Below are 21,451 nucleotides of genomic sequence, written 5' to 3'. Positions count from 1 at the left end.
GGACGACGGGTGACATAGTGAATGGTCCCACCCCCGCACACACGGTCACTCAGGGTCGAGCAGGCCCCGCGGCAGAGGGAGGGAGGCCCGGAGACACCGGCTGGCGTGGGGGGCTGGGGGCGAGGCCCGTGCATGACTCAGTGAGCGAAAGCCCTGGACGGGGGCCCGGAGACGTGCATGCAAGTTCCGGCAGCTCCCCTGGGCCCAGGCGAGCCACGTGGCCTTTCAGGTCTTGGGCTCCTATCAGTAGACCGGGGGTCATAATTAATCACTCCTGTCTACTTGCTGGAGTTGAAAGGATGAGGAAAAAGTGCTGCGAAATGCCAGCTAAAGAAGCCAGCTCCCCCTTGGCGGGGATGGGGGTACAGGGAGTGCGGTGGGCAAGGGCCTGGAGTTGCCATCTGTTCACACCCCCACCCCCAAACGACATGAGAGGGGAGCCTCTGGGCTCACAGGTACCTCCGGGAGCCGGGTGATGGTGAAGGGCCCCTCGCCCGGCTCCCAGTAGGTGCACCCCAAGCCCTGCATGCTGAAGGCAGCGCCGAGGGAGCGTGTGACTCAGCTACAAGCCAGCAGACCGGCCCCCGGGAGAGCAGGGCTTCGCTAGGGATCGCGTGCAGACTTCTAACTGCATCCTGGAGAGACCAGGGAGGGCTCCCCGGGGGGAGGCGACATCCCGGTGGGCCTCAGTGAAGGCCGGAAATTTCAGTCCACGCAAACCCTCCCTCCTCAGTCAGAGAGCTGCTGCCTGGACTTGGGGCTCCACCTTTCAGGCAGAATGGGGGCTCCGTGAAGGCAGGGGCCTTGTCTACCGCGTTCATGGCTGCATCCCCAACAAACAAGTGCACGAGTGAATGAACGAAGCGCTGGCCTGGGCTCCCACCTCTCCTGGCCGGAGGGAGGTGGCCCTTATCAAAAGGCAGGTTCGGGCTTCCCTGGTGGCGCAGTGTTTGAGAGTCTGTCTGCTGATGCAGGGGACACGGGTTTGTGCCCCGGTCCGGGAAGATCCCACATGCCGCGGAGTGGCTGGGCCCGTGAGCCATGGCCGCTGAGCCTGCGCGTCTGGAGCCTGTGCTCCGCAGCGGGAGAGGCCACAGCAGTGAGAGGCCCGCGTACCGCAAAAAAAAAAAAAAAAAAAAGACAGGTTCCCTCACATCTCGGCCCAGGACCCCCCAGCTCGGGGCACCAAATGCTGCCTCTCAGAGCTGGGCTCGGCCCTGCTTCCCTGGGCCACTCCCCATTCCCCGGGGCCTGTGTTGTACGGCAGGAAAGAGCCTTATTCAGGAGGGGACAGTGAGGAGACCCACTGTGTCACTGACAGCAGGCACGGGAGCGGGCAGGCGTGGGCAGGGTCCGGGCTCTCACTCAATCTTCTGAGAGCTGAGAAAACTGACACCCTGATTTCACAGGCCCTGGAGCCTCTGCACATGCTGGTCCCTCGGCCCTGCAAGCCCCTTCTTCCAGCTCCTGCCTGGCCTGGGAAGCTCCTGCTCGTGCTGCAAGCCCTGGGTCAGGCCACCTCCCTCACTCTGAGCACCCTCTTCTCCCACACCTCGGAGGAGGCCTCTCCTGTGGGCTCACCAGGGCCCGGTGTGCCTGGGTTTACATCCCGGCTCCAGCTCACATCAGCTGTGCCAGGCTGGCCAAGTAACTTTACTTCGGCCTCAGCTGCCTCGCGGGAAAGAGGGCAACAAAAATAGTACTGACTTCACAGGGTTGTCTCCCACTGCCCCACGTTTACAAAATGTATTTTAAAATTATGTAACAGTTCCCTCCAGGAAGGGCGGCTGCGCCCCAGCGTCTGGGTAGCTGTAGTGGCCCCAGCCTGCCCAGCACGACCCATCCCAGGTTCAACCCTTGGATGATCCGCTGGGACAGACAGAACAAGTGCGGTGGCCCAGGGCTGGGGCTTCCTCCCAGCGGCTGGCGTTTGTTAACCAAGGAACCCCCTTCTTGGTACCCTCACCCCAGAACCATCTTCTCCCCACTGTGGCTGCAATACCCACAAACCACTGGATTCCTGGCATCCTGCCCACCTCACCTACCATCCAGCCCAAACTACACACAGCGGCTGGATCCTGGATCATCTTCCTAAAGCTCCGACCTATATATTGAAGCAGCTCTCAGCTCAATAATTGTCCAAGGCTGACTTGAGTGAACAGCCTTTCCAGGCTCCTGCAACATGATTCTGTTTGCCTTCCCATATGGGCTGCACTGTGTCCCCTCAAATTCATATGCTGAAGGCCCAACACTCAGGACCTCAGAATGTGGCTATTATTTGGACATAGGGCCTTTAAAGAGGGGATTAAGTTAAAACGAGGTCATATGGGGGCCCTAATCCAACTGACTCATGTCCTTAAGAGGAGGAGACAGAGGGAAGACCATGACAAGACACAGGGAGAAGACAGCTACCTACAAGCCAAGGAGAGAAGCCTCAGAGGAAACCAGCCCTGCCAGCACCTTGATCTTGGACTTCTAGTCCCCAGAAATGTGAGAAAATTAACTTCTGTGATTTAAGCCACCCAGTCTGTGGCGCTTTGTTGCAGCAGCCCTGGCAATCTAACTCACTTCCCAGCTCCTCTCAGACGCAGAACCAAGATCATTCCCAGCCAAAGCCCGGCTCCACGCACAGTGGTCTCCTCATCACTCCCCACACACGCCTCTGGGACGCCCCTCCTCCCACCAGTCGGCAACAACCCGCTCAGCCGGTGTCACTCAGTTTCCCCTAAGCCCCTAAGACAGGAACAAGCTGTCTCATAACAATGACACCTCCCCAGCATCTTCTGGCAGTCTCACCTGTTCCACTACCATCTCTCTCCTGCATCGCTACCTTGTTTGCTTGCTCATCTCTGGTCCCCTAGGAAATTTCCACACATTTGGGTTCTGACTGTGCAACCGGGCGGTACGTTCCTTGGGGTCAGGACCTGGCCTGACCCCTAGCCCAGTGCTGCTCAGAGATGGCAGCCGTCAGTGAAAACTCTCTGACAAGTGTACATGTGTGAGATGAACTGAGTAAGTGTGAGCTGTGAGCCCGGAAACAAAAGGAGAAAGGGGGGCAATGGAGGAACACAACTGACCAGCACAGGGAAAGAAAGGAGGTGGCCTGCAACGCCTCGACTGGCCACCACGCAGCGCTGTTGGTCTGGCACAGCCCTAGTGACTGTGGCCGTGGGGCTGGAGTGCTGGCCTGGCCCGCCAACCTACAGACTCCAGTGTTCATGACTCGTCTGGTGCCTGATTGCCCAAAGTCACCTGCCCCCTGCCGTCATCCTGTTAGGGGCAGGAGCCACGTGTTCTCGAATCCTAGACAGGGAAAGACGTCTGTGCATCCCGGGCAAGCCGAGTCTTAGCCTGACAGCCCCTCTGAAAACAACCGAGTGGCTTTCTGGCTCGTGGTGATGGTAGCCACCCAGTAATGCAGAACAGACAAGTGGGGGAGGGAAAGCAGCTGCAGGCCCGGATCAGGAGGCGGCAGCCAGGAAGGGCCCGGATGGCTGGCCCACGGACGAGAAGAGATGGAAGTGGGAAGTGGTCTCTGAAGTGGAGCCGGGCCTGGGTGTGAGGAGGGCGCTTTGCGTCCTTACCTTGACTCTCCTGCCCCACAGGATTATCCACAGGATAATGTCCCGTCCGCCAGCCTGGCCACGGAAGGGCTCCCCAAGGCAGTGCTCCACCCTCGCCTCCCCACTCTCCTCAAGAGGAATCTTCCTGGGATGCCCCCAAGCCGCCCCGCCCCACCTCGATAAGTCAGAACCTCTGCTGATTCCCCCCAGCGACACTCAGGAACTGTCCCCTGCTCTGACCCCGCACGTCCCCTAGCACCTACTTCCAGTTCACTCTGCATTCCCTTTATTGAAGGGCACTCATCTCTCCCTATAGCCCGAGCCGCCCTTGAGGCACAGAGGCTGGATCTGTGGGGGGATTTGTGTCGGGCTTCAAAAGGGTGGAAATGATTGGACAACGGTGACATCATCCTGTCTCTTAAGACCCATTCACAGCCCCAAATGACATGAAGTTGAAATAATATGTTTTAAGTCATTAAAGTTCCAGCCCTTGAAGCCGCATGCCCTGGAGATGTGGGGACTGGGGAGCCTGACTCATGGGAACCAACTGGAAATCTGCCAGGGCTTTGGGTTGATCCCGGGAGAGGCCAATCCTCATCCTCGTAGCCCCTCGTAGGCCACGGGTGTACGTAGTGGTGGGCTGGGTGCCTGGGTTCCGATCCCAGGTCCACTGTCTCAACCTGGGCGGGCCGCCTCTCTGTGCCTCTGTTTCCACATCTGCAAGATCGGGGTAACACCGGCTCCTACACCCTAGGCTCCTTGTGAGGACGTGAGGACTAGATGAGTCACCGTGAGTGGCCGTGCAGGGGGAAGCACCACGTAAGGCTTGGCTGCCTTCAGCTGGCAGTGGGTCTGCTCCTCCTGGCGCACCGAGGCCCAGTCAACAACCTGGGCATCCATTCTGAACCCACGATGGGGTGGAGGGCTCCCCAGGACCTAGGACTGTCTCAGGAGTACCAGGCTTAGGACACAGGTGGCCCTTGAGGTACCCCCTCCGGGAAAAGGGAGGAGAGAAGGCCCTGCCCGCTGCTCAGGCACCAAGGGGCTCAGACGGAGTCGGAGGCTGAGCGAGGCCGAAAGTGAAGGGTGTACGAGAGCTGGGTGCTGAGGGAACCTGGGGCGAGCCTTCCCCAGGCACGACTGGGCACTCACTGCTCACCGTCCAGTTCACCCACGGCGTCTGAGGGGAAGAAGGGCCTGACACCTCAGAAGGTCACATGAGGACAGTGGATGTGAGGAGAGGCCAGGGCTCCATCCACCCAGGCCCACGGCCACACAGACCAGGCAGTGAACCTGGAGGCCTCAGGGCCCAGGAGCCAGGCTGGATGGTGCTCCTCCCCAGGGCCCCCTGAGGGGAGGCAGAGAGAAGTGGCACTTCCTGAGTGCCGACAGGCTCGTGCTGTGTCCCTGCCGCTCACATGGTGAGGGAGGGCTCGGCAGGTGGGCCGTGCAGAGGCCCAGCCTGGTGCTGCCGGAGGCACAGGGAGGGCCGGACAGCCTTTGCTGGCTTGAAGATGGAGGGGCCCATGAGAAGGAATATGGGGGCTGTAAGAGCAGAGGGTGGCCCCTTGCTGACAGCCAGCAGGGAAACTGGGATCTCAGTCCTACAGCCACAAGGAAGTGATTCCTGCCAATAAGCATGAGCCTGGGAGCGGGTTCTTCCTCAGGGCCTTCGGATGAGAACTCAGCCCAGCTGACACCTTGATTCCCATCTGAGACACCCTGAGACCAGAAACCAGCCACGCCAGGTAGACTTCTGACCTACTGAACTGTGAGATAACAAAGGGGGGATGTTGAAAGCCACTCAGTTTGTAGTTACCTGTTATGGAGCAACAGGAAACTAGTAGGCTTGGTTATTTTGAGTTTGCAAAGGGGAACCTTGACTGTGTTATTTGGAGACACTGGGTAGGGGGATGGGGGCATTTCAGCAGTGGCTGAAGCCCCTACCCTGCTCCCTGGAGGCTTCTGAGGGGGCCCCCCCTAAGGCCCTGCTGCAGCTGTTACCTCCCTGCTACCAGCCTGATCCTCAGCTCCCCAGCTACAGGCGTGCTGTTGGGGAAAACACTGGAAGGTGGGGAACCAGCCTGAAATTGGGGGAGGGGGTGGCTTCTGGGCAGGAACAGAGGGGAACAAAGGCCACAGGTCTGACAGTCCCCAGTCTGACATGGCCCTGGTCAGCTCGACCAGTTTCCATCCCGTCTGACTCAGCTAAGGACCTGTTTCTTCTCGAGGGAACAGAGTGCTATCTGCACCCAGTGTGCTCGAGGCCAGGAGTGTGGAAGTTAGACACTGGCCCCGGTGGAGACAGGGACATTCCTGAGTCCCATTCCAGCTTATGGAAACGGCTGCTGGAAACGCGGATTAACTCTGTGGCAGCTGTTTGCACTGATTTATGGCTCCTTCCGGACCCAAAGGCTCACTGCCCCACTCGGCTCCAACTCCCAAAACGCAGCAGCCTTTGCTGTTTCCAAGACGTTTTAAAAAATAATATTTGAAGTGCTCTCTCTGGCCATACATATTCTAAAAGCAGAATAGAAAACGTTAGCTTGGTCCAGTGCAAAGATGAAGCTTCCAGCAATGAAACAGTCCATATTTTTAAACAAAAAGACAATCTCCTTAACCCCCAAAGGGGGTCTAACCAATCAATAAGAAAAAGACCAACAACCCAAGAGAAAAATGGGCAACTAACATGAAAAAATTCATACACAAGAAATGCAAAGGGGCAACAGACACAAGAAGAAATGAGTAATCTTGTCAATCCTGGAAGAAATGCAATTGAAGGTAAGACAGTTATCATTTCTCCAGCAGCCACGCACTGTAAGGAGTAAAGGTTGTTCAAACCTTTTGAAGAACAATCCAGCAATATCTGCAAAGTGAGAAACGTTTATAACGGTCTTCGGGAAATTCCACTTCTAGGGATTAATTTTACAGACCTATGCAAAGACCTGTGTTTACTGCAGCTCAGTTAAAAGAAAAAATCCAAATCAAACTGGAATGACTTTATGAGCCCAGTATAATTGAGTAAATTATGGGGTTTTTTCATTCACATGCTGAAATTTTATGTTATCATCAAAAAGGGCATATCAGACCTAGTCTTCCTCATCTTCGTGGGCTGACAAGGAAAGAAGCCAAGACACATGTTCAGTGGAGAAAAAGCAAGTTATAGGAGAACACAAGTAGTAGGACACTGTTTCTTTTCTTTCTTTTTTTTTTAAGCACACATGTATTTGTACATGTATGAGAAGAGCCTGGAAGGATGGATTCCATACTTAAGAGCGGTTGCCTCTGGGAAGAGAGGTGCGGGCCAAACAGATCTGAACCACTGGCAATCAGGGCCCTGCCTGCTGACAGAGGGACTTCAGGACCAGATCTGAGCAGGGCTGGGGGTGAGCGGCCCTCAGGAGGCATCCAGTCCAGCAATTCCTGAGGTGTGCTGGGTGGACCAGGCCTCTTACCATAAGCGCAACAAAAACGAGAAGCGGGGGGCTTCCCTGGTGGCACAGTGGTTGAGAGTCTGCCTGCTGATGCAGGGGATGCGGGTTCGTGCCCCGGTCCGGGAAGATCCCACATGCCGCCGAGCGGCTGGGCCCGTGAGCCATGGCCGCTGAGCCTGCGTGTCCGGAGCCTGTGCTCCACAACGGGAGAGGCCACAACAGTGAGAGGCCCGCTTACCGGAAAAAAAAAAAAAAAAAACGAGAGGGGGGACCCATAACTGATTAAGTGGAAAAGGCTAAATATTGCTGTATTTCATCGATTCTAGGGCGTGGGTTTTGTTTCCTTTTGTTTTCTTCATTTTCCATCTCTGAAGTTGAGATGTGGCTCATCATTTATGGTGTGTCACAAGTTAATTAGCATTTTTTTCGCTATTTGTAAATATAAGCTATCAGCGCAACTTCCACCAGTGGTAAAATTCAGTTTGCCTGCCTCTGAGAGACTGAAGATTCATATTAGCACATAAAGGCTCTGAAAAGTCCTGCAGCAAAGAAACGTGTCTACTCCCGATTTCTCCACCATATCTGACAACCCACAACTTTTCCTTTTCCTTCTTAATTCTCATCTTTGCCTTTCCCTTTGTTTACAAATGAGATCATGCTGGGGCTCCATGGATGCCCCTCCCCTCCATGGATGTCTGAGAAGGCAGAGAAGTCCCTGTCACTTTCCAGTGCAACTGGGGTGAAGGGAGGCACACTCACTCTTTAAAACGCTGTATAGAGACTTCCCTGGTGGCGCAGTGGTTAAGAATCTGCCTGCCAATGCAGGGGACATGGGTTCAAGCCCTAGTCCGGGAAGATCCCACATGCCACGGAGCAACTAAGCCCATGCGCCACAACTACTGAGCCTGCGCTCTACAGCCTGAGAGCCACAACTACTGAGCCCGCGTGCCACAACTACTGAAGCCCGCGCGCCTAGAGCCCGTGCTCCACAACAGGAGAAGCCACTGAAATGAGAAGCCTTCGCACTGCAACGAAGAGTAGCCCCCGCTTGCCGCAACTAGAGAAAGCCGTGTGCAGCAACAAAGACCCAACACAGCCAAAAATAAATAAATTAATTAATTTATTAAAAGAAAACCTCTGTATAAAGACCATTTGGCAAAAACCGCAATAGCAACAATTGTCATCAAGAACCATCAATGGATGCTTTAAAAAAAAAAAGTGGGTAAAAGTCTGACAAGAAACAGGATGACTGCAAAGTGTCTCCTTATGAGATAACTGCCAACACAAACAGAAAAACAGAAATTTGCAGAGGAGAACCATGGCAGACACAACTCTGACCAAATAATCTATTAGCCAGAGGGAAGACACATTGATGTCATGTCCTCCTGATCTGAGGGGGGGACAGTATTGCTGGTGTGGCGCTCCTGCCCCAAATGCAGAATCTCCACCTACTCGGGGAAAACATCAGATACATCCAAATTGAGGGACACGCAGCAAAATAAACAGTCAAGCCTCCTCCAAAGTGTCAAGGTCATGAAAGACAAACAACCTGTGGCCCCGCTCTAGGTGGACAGAGTCCACAGATGAAAAACCAGACTGGATCCTGAGCCAGGAACAGGGTAGCAGTGGGACAGCTGTGAAATTGTTTAATAACCGTATTGCTACTGATGTGAATTTCCTGGCTTAGAGAACCATAAACTGTCACACAAGATGTTGACACTGGACACAACAGCTGTGCACAGGTATACAGACGGGCACTTTGTGTAGCATTTTTTGCACCTTTTTTGGGTAAGTTTAAAATTACTTAAAAATAAAAATTATACTCAAATAATTGTATACAGTCAGCCTTCTGTATCCATGGAGTTCAACCAACCACGAATAGAAAATATTCAGGAAAAAAAAATTCCATTAAATTCCAAAAAGCAAAACTTGCATTTGTCATGTGCCAGCAAATATTTACACAGCATTTTATTGTATTTACAACTATTTACATAGAATTTGCATTGCATTGGGTATTAGAAGTAATCTAGAGATGATTTAAAGTATATAGGATGGGACTTCCCTGGTGGCGCAGTGGTTAAGAATCCGCCTGCCAATTCAGGGGACACAGGTTCTAGCCCTGGTCTGGGAAGATCCCACATGCCGTGGAGCAACTAAGCCCGTGCGCCACAACTACTGAGCCTGCACTCTAGAGCCCGCGAGCCACAACTACTGAGCCTGCGCTCTAGAGCGCCCATGCCAAACTACTGAAACCCGCACGCCTAGAGCCTGTGCTCCGCAACAAGAGAAGCCACTGCAATGAGAAGCCCGCACACCGCAATGAAGAGTAGCCCCCGCTCGCTGCAACTAGAGAAAGCCCATGTGCAGCAACAAAGACCCAACGCAACCATAAATAAATAAATAAATACATACATACATACATATATACATTTATAAAATGCTATAAAAAAATAAAGTATACAGGAGGATGTGTGTAGATTCTGTGCAAACACTACGCCATCTTATGTAAGGGACTCCAGCATCCTCTGAGTTTGGTATCCGTGGGGGGTCCTGGAACCAATCCCTCACAGATATGAGGAATGCTAATGTGAACTTTACAATAAATCCATAAAACTGATATAATTAAAAATAAACACACATGGTACATTTCAAACATGGGTGTGGGTACTCAGGAAGGATGGATGGAGAGGGCAGTGCTGTCCAAGGGGCCTGGTCACAGGGCCACAGAGGTCACGATCAAGGACGCCAGCATGGATTTGGTGCTAAAAAGAATCTCAGGAACCCAGGACTCATAGGGCCACAACACACCGCGTGTGGTCTGAAACACCACAACCCAGTGTTACCCAGGAGAATTACCATCTATTGAGTATTTATGCCTTAAATGCATAACCACGTTTAATCCTTACAACAGCCCTGTGAGGAAGGGGCTGCTATCATTATTCCCATTTTACAGATAGGAAAGCTGAGGCTCCGTGGTGCAGTTAAATAACTTGCCTAAATGCACACAGCCAAGCCATCTGAGTCCAGATTCACCACAGCACTGCTTCTGAAAAGACTACTGAGGAGGTGTGCGTCCCCTGGACTGAGCTGGAGGCACGGAGTGGCCCATGGTCAGTCCTCCCACCTCTCTAGGGCTCTCTCCTCATCTTTAAGATACGGAGGACAGTTTGGGGGCATCAAGAGCTCAAGATCTCTTTCGGGGGCTCCCCTGGTGGCGCAGTGGTTGAGAGTCCGCCTGCTGATGCAGGGGACGCGGGTTCGTGCCCCAGTCCGGGAAGATCCCACATGCCGCAGAGCGGCTGGGCCGTGAGCCATGGCCGCTGAGCCTGCGCGTCCGGAGCCTATGCTCCGCAACGGGAGGGGCCACAACAGTGAGAGGCCCGCGTACCGCAAAAAAAAAAAAGATCTCTTTTGGCTGGAAAGACACTAGGTGGGTCTTACATTCACACTGAAGTGTAAATGACTGGTGTCTAGTACTTTCTGATCAACCTTGACCAACAGGTGTGTTTGAGCATCCATCTGCCCTACCATGTTCCGGGGAAGAGATGTGGAGATTTCTCACCTGGACACTGGGAGACTGAGTGTGAAGGGGGAAGAAGGTTCTGGGGATCTCGAGTCTGTAGGGGTCAGTCATCTCAACAAGGGGTAAGGGAGCCAGAGGTCCCAAAGACAGCGTCTGGCTCACCTACTGGCCCAGGTCAGCCTTGCACAGGCAGGGGCTGCAGGGACAGGCCTGGAGGAGCCATCAGGGCCGGTGCTGGTGTGGGGGGTCACTCGGGAATGCCTCCTGAGAGGGCGGGTCTGTGGGTCAGGAGGAAACAGGGGTTCCCAGTAGGGTCTGTGTAAGGCGCCGGACAGGCCTGAGCATCTCCGTGTGCCAGCAGATGAGCAGGAAGCCTGGCATCTCGTCCAGAGCCTCTCTTTTCTCGACTGAAAAAGGGGATCATTACAGCCCCCTTGGGAGGGTTAGCAACAAGGGGAGGAGAAGCCGCCCACCCAGGGCCAGGCCGGCCTTACTTGCTCTCCTAACAACTCCCTGGGTGAGGGTGTTTACCTCCTCCGGGCAGGTGACAGATGGGAGACTCGCTAGGGCTCAGGGCTGACTCGGGCCCCGGGGCAGGGCCGGGTTCAGGACCAGCTGCCTCCTAACGCTGACACGGGGCCCACCTCGGCCTGGCCGACAGGCGGTGCTCCACTACCACCCTGCTCTGCAGACCCCGCGCCTCCATCCGGACGCGGGGTCTCTGCCTGCATGGCTGGAAGTGGCTGATGTGGGAACGAGGACAATGTTTCTCCCAAATGCCTCAAAGTCCTGGAGTGGAATTGGGCACCGAGCCCCCACGCCAAGGCCCCCGCCTCTCTGTCAGCCCATGGGGCCCGAGCCTCTTCCGTGGCCACCCGCTCTGGCAGTGTGTCCAGGCCTGGCCTGGCGCCGGTCCTCCCTCACACCAGACCCCTCGGCCCCGTGACGTGGGCAGGCTGACACCCGGGGAGCCCCGGGCAAGTAGGTGCTACAGGGGCCAACTCCTCACAGGCCCACCCGACAGGTGTGCAAAGCATCGTCCTGGTGGGTTCATCCAAAACTCCAGCCTCCTGCACAAAATTGGAGCTGGAAGCTAATCCTGACTCGGGAGTAACAGTCCTCGGGGGGCTACACCCCTCTCCTCTTTGTCCTCCAAGACCACAGGCCCTGCTACTAACTACCAGCTTCTGCCACGTGCCTCCCACCCAAACTCCGGGCACCCTGTGGGACCAAGGAGAGGAGCTGAGAGCACCTGGGCGCCCAACTCTGGGCCACACCTGCTGCAGTGGGCAGGGCCAGACCTTCCCCACACCTCCGCCCGAGGTGATGACAGCCGCGCATCACAGATGAGCAAAGGACTCTGAGAGGGCCGGTGACTGCCCAGGCCGCACCAGTGGGGCTGAGATTTCAGCCCAGGCTTGTCAGTGCCCAAGCCTGTTGTCTTCCATTACAATGTATCGCTGTTTTCAAAAGGGACAGGACTTCTGTTTCCTCAATAACCACACGGGGCAGAGACTCCATGACTGAAGCAGGGATCTTGTCTGGACAATGCCATTGCCTGGACACCAGAGGGCACCCGGGGGCAGTGCCAGCTGGCGGTGCAAGAGCAGCAGGGCCAGAGCCCACACTGCATCCATCGTGGCCTCGACCCCTCCTCGTCAGGCCGGGAGCCAGATTCGGGAACCACTGGCTAAGAATCCACCCAGATGGCATGGGTTCAAACCCCAGCTCTGCCCCTAGTAGCTCTGCAGCCTTAACCAACTAGATTCAATGGATATCAGTATCCTCACCGCTACGGGGTGGAACAGTAGTGCTTTTCTCACAGGGTCATCGTGAGGATTAAACCAGCTAATACAGTGCTTGGCATGCAGCTAGTGCTGCTGGGGTGCCACCTGAGCGCTGACAAAGCGGCCCTAGAGGAACGGTGACCTGCAGGCGCCACAACCCTGGCGACACAGGCGGACCTGGAGCCCAGGCCTTGACTCCAAGGCCCCTCCCGCTCTCTCCTCTCCCACCCACGGCCCTCCGCAGCTCACCAAGGGCGGACAGCCGGCCCCCACCTCTGAGTGAGACCCCCGACTCAACCACGCCCCCCACCCCGAGGCGGCTGCTCTGAGAGGATCGTGTCTCCCAGGCTCTACGGAATGTCATTTTCTCTTTGCTTGGTGTCTAGATTACTCCATTTCAATCCAGCCTCCAAACGGCCTGCAAGATGAGCCCTGATTAAATTCCCATAAAACCACAGGCAGAGACGCTCGATCTGCGGTGTGCACCCCCCGTCCCCAGGGAGGCCCGGCCTCCAGACGGCCATCTGTCACCCCCAGAGCGCATGTGTGGGAGCTGCCGGGGCAGCCACACCTCATCGGCAGCCGTCTCGGAAGGGCCTCTGAGCCCTTGGCCCTGTGGCCTGAGACCCTCCACCACCTGCTGCTCCCAGGGCCAAGGACACAAACCCACAATCTCCAGTCACAGCCCAGCTTTCTCGCCCATTGCTCCGGCCAGTTCAGGAGCCGGCTAGAGCCTTGCCCAGGACCACTTGGCCTAGGGCGGCAGAGCCAGGCCTTGGTCTCGGGGCTTCCACCTCAAAACCCCGGCCCTATGCGGCAAAGCAGGTGCCCACGAGAGAAGAGGCCTGCAGATGCGTGTCCAGCAATCTTGGCTGGCGACGCAGCCTCCCACTCCCCGCAAGCCGGCAGCAGGCAGTGGTCAACTTCTGGGAGGCTCCTGTACTCGGTTTGAATTGGATCCGGGTTCACTGCCATTTCTGCCTCTGGCTAAAGGGTGTGGGTGCAGCCCCGCCCAGAAGCAATCACCTGTTAGGGAAACCTGTGGCCCAGGCACTCTGGGGCGGATCACTCCGTCAGCCTACTGACCTCATGTTGTGTAAGCTTTTATGTGGAAGGAACGTGCTGCTGAGGCCACCCACCCTGGCCAGCTGGAAGGCGAAGGGTCATTCCAAGAGCCATTCACCCATGGATGCCGCAGGCAGGAACCCACTCCCCGGAGGGGAAGGCGGACAGCTACTTGTGCCCCAAACTCATCCCCCCCATTCTGCCATGGTGACGGGGCTCCCAAATGTTGGCTGGCCACATGGTTGCCCAGAATAAAGACCACTTTCCCCGATTCCCTTGCAGCTCAGTTTGTAACTCAGTTCTGACCACTGAGGTATGAAAGAGCATCACTGTAGCTTCCAGAATTTTTCCTTAAAAGATACCCAGGGCTGTTTCCCTTTGCTTCCTTTTTCTTAGTCCCCTCTCCATCCTAATGTCTAGACTGTAGATGTGGTGGTTGGAGTTTCAGCACCACCTTGGACCAGGAGGGCCACGCCAGAAGAACAACGAGCTGGGGGAAGCCTAGGTCCCCGCCATCTCTCGCCAGCACTGGCCAGCCTTCCTCTGGGCTTTTACGTGAGAGAGAAATGAAGTCCATCTCATTTAATCCACCCTCCAGGTCTCTGCTACGGCAGCAACTTTGTCAGTGGGTTTCAGACTGACACGTCTGCAGCCGGAAGGACGCTGCGTCCCCTCCAGGCTCTGACTTAGGAAAAGACAAGCCCTGGGAGCGTGGAACTGAGATGGCGCCAACCACAGGTCCTCAGACAGGTGAGGCTGGGAGCTCCGGGCAGCAGGCCTCACCTGTCCCCCACAGCTGATGCTCTGTGCGGCGATGGATGGCCCGAGCGTGGACCCTCGGTTCAAGGGCTCTGCCTGTTAGCCCCGGGAGACCCTCCCCATGTGTCACAGCCCACCAGCCCACCCCCAGTGCAGAGCAGGGAGCCCTGGCACCTCCCTGCAGCAGCCTCACCCACTGCCCTGTCTTCTGTGCAGCCACCAAGGCTCTCTGAGGACAGGGAGAGCCACGTTGGCACAGGGGTGGTGACGACTCCAGGAGTTTCTGCCAAGCCCCTTCTCCCAACCCAAAAGCGGTGTCACCTGGACTGCTGTACCTGAGGAACTGAAAGGGTAATTACGGCCCTTTACAGCAGGTCTAACAGGGCTGCGAGCCTCCAGGAATCGCAGGAATGCGGCAGGGGAGCGCCAGGGATGCGCTTCCCAGAGCAGGTTCTCTGCATCCGCACCAGGAGCAGCCTCGCCTCTGGGAGGGTGGGAGGTGGGAGCCAGCAGAGCTTCCGCACGTACCGCCCCGGGTGGGCAGGAAAGGGCTCCAGGAAGTCCCAGCCTCTGCCTGCCCTCCTGGAAGAATACCAGCCCGGCTCGGCGTGCACGATAAGGAAAACCCAGGGTGCAGCGGTCACGGCCCACCCACACAATTCCTGCTGGCCCAGGACCAAGCCGGTCTTGAGAGTTTGGTCAACAAGTTCTCACTGGGCCCCCTAGCAGGCAGCCCCTGAGCTGACCTCAGCTGGGCTGGAGCTGAGTGGGGTCTGTCTGTGTCCCCGCCTGGGGGCCAGTCACCAGCCCCTCACACCTGTGGCTGGGTGGGAGGTCACCCTCACAACAGTAACGACCATCAAAACCTACCTCTTCCCAACTGCCCAAGGTGTTCGAAGTCCCCGCTCTGACCGATGGTCTGCAAGTCCACACAAGCACCCCACTTCAGCTCCCTCCCTGCTTCGCTCACACCCCCGCCCTGTCTGGGAGGCTTTCTCCCCCTCAGTACTCACCCCCCAGGGACAACCCTGCTGCCTGTGCGCCCTGCAGTCCAGCCCGCTGAACACGCATGCTCACACTCTAGGCCTGGGCTCACCCTTGACCCCAGCCCTGATTCTCTACCCATGAAAATGGAGACAGACTCCAAGATCCAATCCAGATGCCTCAGCGCTTTCCAGTGTAAAGCGCTGAGCGGGAACAGTGGCTCCCATTCCTGGGTGACCCCATACCATCATCTCCTGTCCCTTCGCAAATAGTTGGCATCTAACACACACACTTCCTGGGAAAAGGTGGATTTCCTTTCCAGAACCAACGTTAGCCAAAACATCACTATAGACCTTCCTTCTCATCTGGGGGTTCTGGTTCAACCCAGGGAAGGAATGCAAAGGGAACGGAAGTTGACGCGGTCACTGACCACTCCAGACCCAAGGATGGGAGGATGCTAGCATGTTGAAAAACCCTGCGTGCTTTGGGGCCCCCCAGGATGTCACGTCCATGTTTCTCCTGGTGACGGCCAGGCACCCAGGGCAAAATGCCTCAAGACCTCTTCCAGGACAGCCAGGTCCACCAGCCAGCTCTTGCACAGAGCAGGTTCCTTAGAGAACCCAGCACTCACCAATTCTCCTGACCAGGGTCCATGACTGCATCCATGCCAGGTGCTTGCTAGATCCAGGGCCCTCTGACTATGGACATGAAAGTCAAGCTTAGGGATTAGGAGCTGGGGAGCCTGAGTCAGAGAGACGTGGCTAGATTCTAGCTCTGCAGCTTACAGGCTTGTGTGATGCTGGCATACCTGTTAACCTCCCAGAGCCTCCTCTGCAAAACAGGGAGGATGGATGATCTGGCCCACCTTTAGAAGCACCAGAAGAGAGAGTGTAAGAAGGCTTAGCCCAGTGCTGGGCACACAGCACGTACCCAATAAATCCTGCTCTTATTATTCCCATGCTGGTCCTGTGAGCCAAAGCACCCACTGGTCCAACCATCACGTGAACAACTCCTGGGGCCAAGTCACCATCCAGGTCAGGGTTCAACGCAGCCCCTTTAGGTCACACACTTGTGGCCTGGATGGCAGGAAAAAGGGCTGCCTCTTCTGCCTCTAAGATGGATTCTCACACAGCCCCCAAGGCCCAGGCAAAGCACTTTCTCTTAAAGTTAAACAAGAACTCTCAGCAGGGAACGCCTGGACCAGGGGGGAGAACTAGGAGGTTACTGTTAACGTGAATCCTTCCAAAAAGCCCTTCTCACATAAACAAACACCTTGGAAAGGCAGTCTGACTTCTCTGGAGCTGCCCTGCCCTGGGATGTGGCGAGGATGAGTCCTCAGGGGCAGGGGCCCGCAGCTGGCAGGAGACGCTCCCACAGCTGAGATGGAGGCTCCCGCCTGCGAGAACAGAGCGTACCCCACAAGGCCCAGCCACCACGTTACATATCTCCATGTCTTTGATGAAAGGCCCTTCAATTTCTCTGTTTGTCTCTTTTGCCCGGTTACATAACTCCACCCGCCCGCCCGCCGCTGAGCTATTCTACACACACTTCTGCTCTCTAACCACTGTGTTATCTGGATACTTCATCACCACTCGTGGGTTTAAGACAACAAAACTTGACGTGGTTGGAGCCAGTCTCCCAAAGAGAGCACCCTAGGGCTTCTACTTCCGAACCCTGCTGGTCACAGAGCGGGATGGAAAGGCCCTCCCCAGAACGTACAGCTGCTTCCTGTGTCAAAGCGTTTAAAAAGACCGGACCCCCGTCCCTCCTCTCACCCCACGCAACGACCACCTTGTGTCCACGAGGTGGGCCGACTGCCACCGATGCTGAGCCACTCACGTCCGTACCTTTCATGTAGGCCTCGATCTTCCGGATGAGCTCGTAGGACTTGGATCGGTCAAGCAGGGTTCGGATGGCGGGAAGGGGGTCCAGGACAATGGTCTCAGGGTGGGCATCAATGTATTCCTGAGAAGAAAGAACACTCCTTCCGGTTAGAGAGGGAAGACTGACGCTGAAACGAGGGGGACACGCCAGATTTCAGCCCGCGTGCCACCCCCACATCCATCTCTCTGCTCTCCATCCCCGCACCAGCCCTGACTTCTGGTTGAGGCAACACCTGGTCTCAGGAAACCGCCCCACTGGGATCACATGACTTTGGTCAGACCAATCAGCATGTTCCACCTCCTGGGGCTGCTGGTTCAGGAGAGGACATGTGACCCGAGTCCATTCAATCAGAGGCAGGCTCAGCGCTGTTGTTGGAAATGCTGGGACAGGAGCACTCTCCGTCCCTGAGGACAAGAGGAAGCTGGGAGACCGGGCAGCTGGGAGCAGTCATCCCGGGATCTGACGGAGAGAGAGCGGATGGAGCCCAAACTCAAAATGGAGCCCAAAGTGAGAAAACAGGGCCGAGAAAAGGAGAACAACTCGGTTCTGGTCAGCTTGTTCAACTCCTGGGTAAAGCCTCACCTGAAACCCGGTCTGCTCCACGGGTGGATTATGCTCAGTGAGTGGCCAGCACCCTGCACTGATAAGGGCTCTGAGGCAGGGCTGGGGACAGTGGGATGCCAGGACGCAGTAGGTCTGTGGGAAGGTGAGGAGACACTCGCCAAGGGGCAGCCACCCGGCCTGCAGGTGCTCACTCCAGTTAAGTGCTTATTAATACCCATTAGCCTCATGGTAGACCATGGAAATGCAAGCAGAACTATGATAAGGTTAGTCTTTAAGGAAGTTACAGTCTTCTTGGGGACATAACATTAAGGCACATGAGGAACAAGAAACCATTATCCGCAATGTAATTCAACAAAAGACAGAGCAAGATGTGTCCAGGAAAAGAACTCAGGGATCTTGGGCCGCCGTGAGACACCTCTATGACTCCAAGAGCTCCAAGTCACAACAGGGGGCTAGAGCAGCTTGTCGGGAAGACAAAGTAAATGAGACCATCCCTCTGGCTCTAAAACTCCAGGATTCTATGGACACAAATGGGGGATGCTGGAGTAACAGGAGAGGGGCTCAGAGACAAGGCTGGGTGTAAGGAAGGCCATTCACTAGCTGTTGTTGTTACTGCGGGTTGAACTGTGCACACCCACCCCCGGATCTGTTCAAAGTCCTAACCCCCGTCCCTGTGAACTTGGCCTTATTTGGAAATGTCTTTACAGATGGAATCGAGTTAACATGCGGTTATACAGGATTCGGATGGACCCTCATCCATTGACTGGTATCTTCAAGACGAGGAAAATCTGGATACAGAGACACACAGGGAGAAGGCTGTGTGAAGGTGAAGACAGTGACCGAGCTCAGCTACAAGGCAAGGATAGCCAAGGACCACTGGCCACCAGCAGATTCCCCCTCAGTCTCCAGAAGGAACCAATCCTGCAGACACCTTGATTTTAGACTTCCAGCCTCCTTAACCGTGAGAGAATGAATGTCCGTTGTTTTAGGCCACTTAGTTTGTGGTACTTTGTTACGGGAGCCCCAGGGAATAAATACACCAGCTTAATTCTCCCCTCCCCGCCCATTCCACAAGATCTGTCTGTGAGGTCAGCAGAGGCCAGGAGGAAAAGCCATAATGCTTCTCTTCTAGTAAACCTTATCAGAAAAAAGAACGCTCCATTTGGGATTTTTTTTTTCCCCTGGTGAACCTATTTTGGTTCCTAGTAATCATTTTTAAGAGCTCTCGACACAAAAGCCAGAGATTTGTATCTACGTCTCTGAAATCTGTTCCCGCCTTGTGTTTCATACCAAAGTAGTAGCTGATTATGAGCTCACTGGTGGCTTTTTCTCTGGATGTTTAAAAGAAGTCTCCGTCCCTGAGGGGTGGCCAGTGCACACATCTGGGGAGGCCTTCTTCCCGTCCTCACACCTGTGAACTCCACAGGGCCTACACGTTCTCGCCGCAGAAGGTCCTCTCCCAGCACGTGCATCTGCAGACCCAAGTGCAGAACAGAAGCTGCCTTCGCGGCTTCCTCCTCCTCCTGAGAGCCTGGCCCGCTGCCCTGCTCATACAGAACAAGCAGGCAGCTGATGCAGGAGGGCCCACGTCTGGCACCCCCAGAGGACGTGGGAACGAGGTGAGAGATGTCTGTAAGGAAAGTCTATCCAAGGATATAACTTGGATAGGTTCTCTCTCCTACAGCCTCACTTCAGGGTACCGAACCTCTCTGCTGCGGGCTCCCCAGAGGCAACTCTCCCCATCGGCGCTGTTCCTTTACCGGAGCTTGTTCCTTTGAACCAGATCTACGCTGCCACAAGAGCATGTCATTCGTGAGACATCAAGATCGACATATACGACCGAAATCATGTTCATGTCCTCATGTTAAAAGGTCATCCACTCAACAAACTTCACAGCATTCACAGCGCTCAGGGCATCGTGCAGGGTGCAAACAACACTGGACGAATGACAGCCTTCTAGGTTTTCCCCTACCGGATCTGGCCAATGAATTCACGTTCTGGGCTATGAATTGAAAGCACTGCAATGCCCTCACCACCCCCTGCCAGGAAGCAGTGCAGTACAGAGGGAAGAACAAGGGACTGAGAGTCAAGAAACCCAGTCTCAGGGCTTCCCTGGTGGCGCAGTGGTTGAGAGTCCGCCTGCCGATGCAGGGGACACGGGTTCGTGCCCCGGTCTGGGAAGATCCCACATGCCGCGGAGTGGCTGGGCCCGTGAGCCATGGCCGCTGAGCCTGCGCATCCGGAGCCTGTGCTCTGCAACGGGAGAGGCCACAACAGTGAGAGGCCCGCGTACTGCAAATAAAAAAAGAAAGAAACCCAGTCTCCCGCTGTGATCACCTTCCGCTGTCACCTTGGGCGAGCCATTTAGTTTCTCTCGTCTCGGTTTCCTTGTCTGTGAGTTGTGAGTATAAGTTGGAGAAACCTAGGAGTAGTGTTTAGGAGGCACACTTCAAGGCCACACACAGGGCTGTTCTAGAACAGGACGGGCAGCCCCTGGTAGAGGCATTACAGATAACGGCAGGGACACACACAAGCTCACTGCTTTCCTTCAAAAGGAAGGCGACATCAGAGACGTTGCTTCGACGGGCTGGCCCAATTCTCCCCCAGCCACCGAGGTCCAGTAAACCATGACCCGCCCTCAAATGTCCCCACCGCAGTACCGAGAAGAATGTCCACATGGTTGCCAGATAACACAAAGCTGGTTCTGGTTCCACTTTTGTGCATTAGGGCAGCGGCCTTTATAGAGAGAACTCAGACTCATTAAGACGTGAATTGAAGCCAAAGTAGCTAGAAGAAACCAAAGGAGGGAAGATGTGACAAGCAGGCGCCAACAAGCTTTTGACCCGGGATGAAAGCATCAGAATTAACAGAAGAATTATTCCTAAACATGATCTCTTTTGGGACAAGGACAGAGAGGGCAAAGAAAGAGTTTTTCCAATCACCCCATTATCCACAAGCGGATTTTCTTCCAAGCCTTTCAGTTTATCTATTGTATCGCAGGCTTCATGCATTTTTCACAGGTATCTTAGAATTACCAAACAAATTGCTGGAAGGGTGAGCGCCTTGTTACCGTTTTATCACCACTCGAGGAAGAAAGGCCCAAACCGTCTCCATGGCAAATGGTAAACACATGTTCTGTTAGACAGCCTGCCTCGAAACACCTAGAAAGGGATCCTGGAAGTTAACATGGAAGAGGCTGGCTTTAAGCAGCTAAAGCAAGGGAAACGCAGAGATATATAGCTCGGGGTCAGCAGGGCCAGGAAGAAGTCTAGAGAATACTGACAAAGGGGCACAGATGGGCCAGATGCCCCCGCCCCCCGAGGCCCATGGGGTGATGATGCCAAGAGGGGCACCGGGCCCTCTGCTGGGCTGGGGAGGATGGGCAGGGTTCAAGTTTTCCCCACTGAGAATCTGAGCCGAATGAGAGATGAACCGAGATGAACATGAGAGATACCATTTCCTCTGCAGTTCCATGTATGGCCAGGAAAGGAGCAGGAGTGAGACACAAGGATTTGCTCTCAGCTAACAGAAAATGCAGGTGGGAGTCCCAAGTTCAAATCCTGCCTCTGCCACCTTATGTCTATGAAGGAGAAACTGGAATTAATCTCTGACATTCCATTTCCTGTGTGTAAACGTACATTTTGAATAAAACCTATCTCAGGGAGCTGCCATGGACAACGAGGAGATGACAGTGACAGATATGAAAAGAGTTGGTAGGGGGAGTTCCCTGGTGGTCTAATGGTTAGGACTCAGCTCTTTCACTGCCGTGGCCCAGGTTCAATCCCTGGTTGGGGAACTGAGATCCTGAAAGCTGCACGGTGCAGCCAAAATAAATTTTTATTTATTTATTTATTTATTTTTTTATTGTTATTATTTTTTTGCGGTACG

General features: G+C 55.0%; 1 protein-coding gene across 2 annotated transcripts in view; it reads right to left on the bottom strand.

The window, feature by feature from the left end:
- Positions 1–21,451, bottom strand: part of ITPK1 (inositol-tetrakisphosphate 1-kinase) — a 166,849-nt gene that overhangs the window by 29,132 nt on the left and 116,266 nt on the right. For both annotated transcript variants that reach the window (XM_060095703.1, XM_060095704.1), the window contains one exon: positions 16,963–17,080. In XM_060095703.1, the coding sequence (XP_059951686.1) occupies positions 16,963–17,080 (118 nt within the window). The remainder of the gene's footprint in view (positions 1–16,962; positions 17,081–21,451) is intronic.

This window comes from Mesoplodon densirostris, chromosome 4, assembly GCF_025265405.1.
Source record: "Mesoplodon densirostris isolate mMesDen1 chromosome 4, mMesDen1 primary haplotype, whole genome shotgun sequence".
NCBI lineage: Eukaryota > Metazoa > Chordata > Mammalia > Artiodactyla > Ziphiidae > Mesoplodon > Mesoplodon densirostris.
The sequence above is the reverse complement of the archived record's forward strand: the minus strand, read 5'-3'. Positions and strand labels throughout refer to the sequence as shown.